General features: G+C 39.2%; 1 protein-coding gene across 2 annotated transcripts in view; it reads left to right on the plus strand.

Annotated features, from left to right (window-relative positions):
- Window positions 1-7,465, plus strand: part of LOC107087214 (collagen alpha-1(XXVIII) chain-like) — a 54,352-nt gene that overhangs the window by 15,769 nt on the left and 31,118 nt on the right. For both annotated transcript variants that reach the window (XM_015378662.1, XM_015378670.1), the window contains exons 12-14: window positions 2,077-2,145; window positions 2,256-2,324; window positions 4,617-4,685. In XM_015378662.1, the coding sequence (XP_015234148.1) occupies window positions 2,077-2,145; window positions 2,256-2,324; window positions 4,617-4,685 (207 nt within the window). The remainder of the gene's footprint in view (window positions 1-2,076; window positions 2,146-2,255; window positions 2,325-4,616; window positions 4,686-7,465) is intronic.

A 7,465-nucleotide genomic window follows, 5' to 3' on the forward strand; every position in this document is an offset into this window, starting at 1 on the left:
GTGTGTGTGTGTGTGTGTGTATATATATATACATATGTATATGTGTGTCTGTCTGTCTGTCCGTCCTGAAGAAACTGTTTGTGAATATCAACTAATGATTAAAATGTCCAAAGCCATGAAAAATGTACAAAACAATAGCCAATACATCAGCGCTAGTCCAGAGAGTGATTTACCCGATGCAGCAACATGTAAGGGAACATAGCATTGTGTTGAAGGAGTTGACTTATACTCATATCATATTAAAAATGATGACATACCCTTTATTAAGGCCATTAATCTGCATATTTAAGCTCACTTCTGCATTTTTGAGAAAATAATCCTTTCTTACTGAAGTTTGGATGGTGGACCTGTGAATGCTCAGGTGTTCTCTGGTTACTTCATTGTCCCCCCTGAGCCAAAAAATACGATTTTTCAGGTAATTGCAGACACTCAATGCCGTTGAGTATGAATATGAAGGAGTGTTAGCGGGTCTCTGTGTTGCCCAACTTACGGACTAGAAACCAGTCCCAGGACCAATTCCTGAAATGATCCCTGGACAGATTCCAGGACCATTTCCTTGACTGGACCAAGAGTAGGAATAAACCTTTTTAGCCTTTTTTGATGCTAACCTAAAGACGTTTGGTTGAATTAGATTTTATTTCGTAGTATCAGCATGAGGAGAGCTTCTAACTGATGTATGACCTTCTGCAGTTGATCTGTTGAATTAAAAATATAAATAAATTCCATGGAGAAAATAATGAGAAAATGGTGCTATTAAATTTTATCGTTATTACCCGTTGCTCTAGTTGCAGATCACATAAATTAGAGGTAAATTCAAGCCCAATTTGAACTTGGTTAGGTTTGGTTTGACCTCAGTTTCAAGTTTAACTTCTTTAGAAAATGAAAACTTAATTATCCTTTTAAATCCCATTGTTCTGACACAGAACCTGGAAAAAGATGAAGCCGTTTGTTACATCATTCCCAAATCCAAGAGAAGAACAAAACCAAACTTCCAGAGGCTTAGAAATTACACTGGATCAAAACCATCGCCAACTTTTAAATATATCCATACAGAAGACATATCTATGATATCATCCAAACTTCCTGTTTGATCATTTTTAATAATCCTGGGCAACATCTTAGCGTTAATGTCAGCTTTTAAGTGCCTGATGAGTTCATAAGTAACCCCGATCTGTTTTCTTTCAATCTGATTTTTGGTATAAATCCTGGAGAAAAAACACAGACCATGACCCACATACTGCAAAACCTGCAGGAAGGGTGGGGGTTAGGAAAGATAAGACTCCGATGGAGGCATGTGATTAGAGAAAAAAAAGATTGATCTTGAGAGTTTTTCTCAGAATAACAGCGATAAATAACACCCGCTCTCACGAAGCTGACATTTATGGTGCTTCCGATTAAAATCACCTAACACTGGCATAAATAACATCAGAAATGTCAAGTATCTCAAAAAGCTCATAAAACGGATGAGGAAACTATACATTTGAACATTTATTGGTGAGTTACAATCCGCCGTCGCCGTGACATTTGCAACTCCTCTGAAGAAGCTCATCTGTTATTAACTCGTCGGCTCATTTGTCGGACGCTTCTGCTTTTAGCCCTCCGTACCGGGTTCTACCTGCCATCTCTGCCATAAACGCATGCTCCCCACCAACTGGTCGCCTCCTAATTATTTTAGAAGAATGTTCATGGTAATAGTCTGGCTGTCATCCCACATCAGCGTAATAGCATAGTAATGTCTGTCTCAAAGCATTGTCCTAACTTGCTTAAAAAGCAGAGAAAAAAGCGCCGGTATGCACCCAGGACAACTTTCACGCCCCTTTTCCCGCCTCCCACCTGCCCTCTTTGCGAACACAGCTGTGATTTACCACCACGATGTAAAGAAGCAACTGCATTTAAGAAAAAAATTAAGTCTGGAATGAGGGATTGTTCCTCAATGGAGTATTAAAGCAGGACAAAGAAAGTGTTGTGTTTTTTTGTGGAGTAACATTGATTTTCTTGCACCTTGCATCAGTAAATGTTGGCAGCTACACTTCGTAAACAAGAATGTGCATAAAAACTATGGTGCCTTTTTTATAGGGGGAAAGGGGGCTTCCTGGACCACCTGGAATTCAAGGTGAAACAGGGATCGGCCTCCCAGGACCAAAGGTAACATTTACTGCCATTTTGTTCTGGAAAATCATTTCATAGGAACATAATGATCAACCTTTGTGTTTCACTCTGTCTAAGCACTACCTTGGCTATCTCGCACTCTGCAGGGTGATGTCGGTTTCCAGGGGCAACCAGGGCCTCCCGGTCCTCCAGGAATTGGCGAGTCCGGACCACCGGTGAGTTAGAAACGAGGACAAAACATGTCACTTGTGTAATATAGACGGTGGTAGAAGAGTAAAAAAGGAGTCTGTTATTATGCTCTGAGTTTTTACTCTTAAATCCGGATTCTTCTATCTGGCTTGTTACTATATGAAGCAGTGGCAGTTCTAGATGGAATTTTTCTGGAGGGGAACAGTTTTTTTTTTTTTTTATGGCAAAGAACAAAAGGATAAAACAATAAGAAAGAAAACAGAGCAAACACATTGATTAGTGTATAAGACAATGGCAATCCTATGTTAGGTACAGCTGAAGGTTAAAACTGACAGTAATTTCTAAATAATAGTCAAACTAAATTGTGGCTAAAGGTAAAATCAGTTACAGTCCCTGAATTTGAACAAGTAAAGGAAAGAAGAAAAATAATTAAGTGCTATACACTTGAAATAAGATAGTAAAGTTGTTTTTTTCTTATTTTAAACATAAATCATCTTATTCCATCCCCAAATTGTCTTACCTACCTAATCATATTAGGTAATATCAAGGTACTAATTTTAAGAATAATTCATTTGATCTAAAATCTTGCAGTTTATGTTTTCAGTACAGGGGCCATGAATAGTTTTCAGGGGCACTGGCCCCAGGAGGGCCCCATCTAGAACCGCCCATGTGAACTGCGGACTTCTAGAACTTTTCGTCTCTGTTAAATTTTGTCCACCGTCTGAATAGGATATAAAACTATGCAAACACTTAAATAACAAACTAACAGTGTTAATGCATTTAATAGATCAGTGATTTCAGATTAATATGTAATTGAGATTTTGACATAAACATTATGAAAATCATAAAGTTACATTAGGAATTAGCATCCTCAGTGTTGCTCGGTATGAGTATCAGTCTCCATTTGTACTTACTATAGAATGTAGACATTTTATATCCTTAAAGGCTTACATTTAATAACACAACACCATCTTTAGCACGGCCATTCTCAACATTGGGTTGCAAGATGATTCCTGGAGGTCAGCAAAACCTTTTGAGAAAATATAAAGCTCAAAATTAAGCTTCTTTAGCTTCTGACTGGACGGCGAGCGGTTGGTTGCAGTTGGTCATCAGAACTGCGGGACGCCGTGCTGGATCTCTGATCTCACATTACTGTTTTCTCTGCATGCACACTGGAATGCACACTGGGGAGTGTTGACCTTGTGGTTAGAGCAGTGCACTTGTGCTCTGAGAAGTTTGGGTTCCTGTGCAAGAACTGTAACCCCCGATTGCTCCCTGGGCGCCACATAATGGCAACCCACTGCTCCAGAAGAGGATAAGTTAAATGCAGAGATAAATGTCTCCAAAACTATCAAAAGCTGCAACCAGAAACAAACACAGAGCACGAATCCTAAGAGTTGAGGGTGGGGCCGCGTCTAGCATCAAGCCATGAATTCAGCTGCAAACAAGCAGGCCCAGCTGTCACATTAAATAGTCTCAGAAAAACATTCCTGCTTTTCACCAGGAAAATATTTTTCATGTTTAAGCTCTCAGAAAGATAGATGTTTAAAATTAAACATGTTTTCTAATGTGTTTTGTTCAAGTTTTGCACACGTTCCTATCGTTTTAATTAAAAAGAGAATAAGTTTGCATTATTTGTTTACCTTTTAACAGCAAAATAATGGAATGTAGTGACAATTGCCAGACTGTCTGGAAAAAATAGCCTCTTGCTCTGTTTTTCAAAAAATCCCAAAGTGTTTCAAAATAAAATGATGAGATAAGGCTTCTCTAAATATATGTAAATGCAACATATTAGTGTATTTATTGGGGATGGAAGGGAATGGGGGGGTTGTGGACAGCACTGCATGTTAAATTGTGGGTTGGGACTCACAGCTCCACTATTTACTGAATAACAGGTCTGAATCTTTAGTTAAGTATAAAAATAAAAAGCGCTCATCACAGTCTAGCTGTGAAATAAAATTTCCCTTTAAATTGTTTTTTTTTATATAGCCTTAGTGCCGCCCAATTTTATTTACACCTCAGTGATGTAAGTCACAAAAGGAAGTTAGAGGTTTAATATTTTTTGTGAGGTTACAAAAAAATGAGCATCTTTTGTTCTTTTTGGTATCAGGACCACCTTAGATCTTTATGATTCGGACTCACCTGATGAGCTTAATGTTTACTTCCAGCCTGTATGCTGAGAACAGGACAGCACAATGGTCGCCCACCTGTTCAATTTTAGCAGAAAAGAGCTTCAGTCACTGTGCTGGCTGGACAAGCACTTCTTCATGGGTTTGGAAGCTAAGGAATTTATATTAACGCCCTTTGGTTTTATTTAGGGACCTCAAGGGCCTCAGGGAGTCCAAGGAGAAAGAGGACCGACAGGAGAAGGTCTCCCTGGACCAAAGGTGAGTGGGTGTCCGTGTCTTTTATGTCTAAAGCTCCTGGGACAGACGGTATAGCCTGAAAGAAACATGCACTCAAGCCGGCTAAAAGCTTCAGCCTTTTGACTTGTCTTTCATGCATCCGAGTTCACTCCACCGGTCCACCTTCTGACCCGCGCAGAGAAGAGATGTCTGGGCTCCAGATTGTGAAGCATTACTACAGGAAATTGACATGGCGTACGGATACTAGACATGATAACACATGACAGAAGCATCATAAATTCCCACATGGAGCTGCAGTGTTGCTTCCATTACCTCATGCTGTGGTGAAGCCTATTGATCGACCCGACAGGAGGAGATGAGAACATCTCGGCGCGCAGAAGATTCAGAGACGGAACGGGAAAAGGGGGAATAAAAAGGCCAGGACACCCCCACAGTTCAGACAGTGATTCAGTAAGAAAGACCTGATCTGTCTTACAGTGTCTGTGTTTTCTCAGTCCAACATCTATAAAGAAACAAACAGAACATCTCTTACATGTAGAAACACTCCTCCTTTCTAGAGGCAAAGACCAGGAACGTGATGGTATTTATCATATTAACGTTAACTTATAGTGTTTGAGAAAATGTCCATCCTTGTTTTTTCTGTACTTTATCATATCACAACCAACACAATACAGATTTGTTCACTGGAAAATTGTTTTATGAATATATATTTTTTATTTGTATCCAGCCCCTTTTACTCTGTTACCCTAAATACCAATCAATGCAATCAGGTTGAGACTTTCGAACGATTTCCCAAAGTTTTAACATCTATTTAAGAAGGATGATAACTTTCACAAAGCAAAATTTGAATTGGTAAATGTTCAAATTACAGGAAAATTATCTCTTAACAATTTACTTTTTGTCCAAAGTTGCTCGCAGTAACCAACTAAAACCCTGATGATTAACGTAAAAAAAATGTCAGACCTCAGGTTTGAATTCCTATGGAGCTTCTGTGTTTCGACAGAAGAAAATATTAAAGGAAGCCTGAGCAAACTGCCTTCAGGACATGACATATATAACTACTTTTTGGTTCTGTTATATTATTTACCGAGAAGCCTTGAAACAGAAGGTCAGCTTCAGGTGAAAATCTTATTTTACACTCGCACCTTACTGTCATGTATGTAATTCATCAACTGGCGCCGATGCTCTGAAAAGTAACAGTTTCCACCATAAAACTGGAAAAGGTGTTTCCCACCCACTGTTAGATCTCCCTCAAGGGTGCACTCTTTCTTTTCAGCCTCTGTGCCGCTCTCTTTCTTTGCCGCACACTTGGCTGTGATCTCACAGATGGCGTTCTTCTCCAAAGCAGCGTTCCTCACATGACGTGCCTCGACATGCTCCAGATTTGCAGCAGCGCTGAAGCATTGTAACCCTTTTTCCACATCATTAGCGCCTCTGCATTAACCTCCGATCGCTGGATTTATGACCATAAATGCAAACTTCTGGAAGCTTACATGTAAATGCAGCATTGCTATGCTAATTACTGTACATCTTTTGCTAGCTTTGTCTTTTTTCCTTCCTTGGATGACCTTGGTGAAATTTACTCAAAGTAAAAAAAAAGGTGACTCATCTGCAGAAGCTTTCTCTTACATAGTGCTGGTGATGGAGGCCATTGCTGTTTTCTGGGCAGTGTTTGTCCCTGAAGCCTTTTACAAAGCCTTGGACAGGAGATTGTTTTAACGAACAGGGTCTCAAAAGTCGATCAACCTTTCTTTGACAGGTTCTTTCTACAAACGGTGTTTCTTAGATTACTTTTTCTTTTTTTTCAAAATAGGTGAGATTTTGGTGATCAGGAGAACACTTTGCAATACACCCTGAGGGAAGCTGGGAATTGAACCAACACGCTCTAATTGATGAAACATCCCCAGGGAGCTTGACCTGTCTTAGTAATTATTCAATAGCTGCGCTTTGGTGATAGGCATCTGCCTCATGTCACTTGTACTAATCAATTAAAGGACATGGATTTTGGATTTAGTGCCATCTAGTGGAAAATCTGTAAATTGCTTAACAAAGCAGTCTTGAATCTCTGATGAGCACAAATCCTGTATGAGAAAATCCACTGACCTTACTAAATCAAAGATAAGTTATTAAACTCCAGCATTACTTTAGTTCAATAACTGTAAACTTATTTCTTATTAGTGCTACACTCCCTTATAGGAAAGTAATATGCATGGACTCATCAACAAGGTGGAGTTAAATAGTGAAGCAGTGTCACCGTTTAACTATTAGAACTGTTAACTTGATCCATCAAACTCAGCGGCTGCCATATTGGACTGAAATTAGATCTCTTGTGAACTTATTAAAGATATCTTAGACCAAGCTAGGGGGTATAGAGGCTGGAATCACTCAGAATGAGTTTGTTTTTAAGAAATAACCACTATTCTTAAAGTTATTTCTGAACTTTCTAGCCAAGGCATTGACCCTTTGGAGCAGGGGTTGGTAATTCCAGTTTCCAAGAGTCGGGATCCTGCAAGGTTTGGATTCATTCTTGGTCCAACACACCTGAATTAAATGGCTGAATTACCTTCTCACTATGTGTTCAACTGAGAGTCCTCTTTATCTTCTAATTACTTTATCCAATTCAATTCAATTCAGTTTATTTATATATCGCCAAATTCACAACACATGTCCTCTCAAGGCACTTTACAGTTCAACCAGATCATACAGTCAAATTCATACAAAGTTTTCTATCTAAGGAAAACCAGTTGATTGCATTGACTCAAATACAATCCCTCACACTAAGCATGCTTGTAGTGACAGTG

The sequence above is a fragment of the Cyprinodon variegatus genome, unplaced genomic scaffold (genome assembly GCF_000732505.1).
Source record: "Cyprinodon variegatus isolate N-32 unplaced genomic scaffold, C_variegatus-1.0 Scaffold9, whole genome shotgun sequence".
NCBI classification, from domain to species: domain Eukaryota; kingdom Metazoa; phylum Chordata; class Actinopteri; order Cyprinodontiformes; family Cyprinodontidae; genus Cyprinodon; species Cyprinodon variegatus.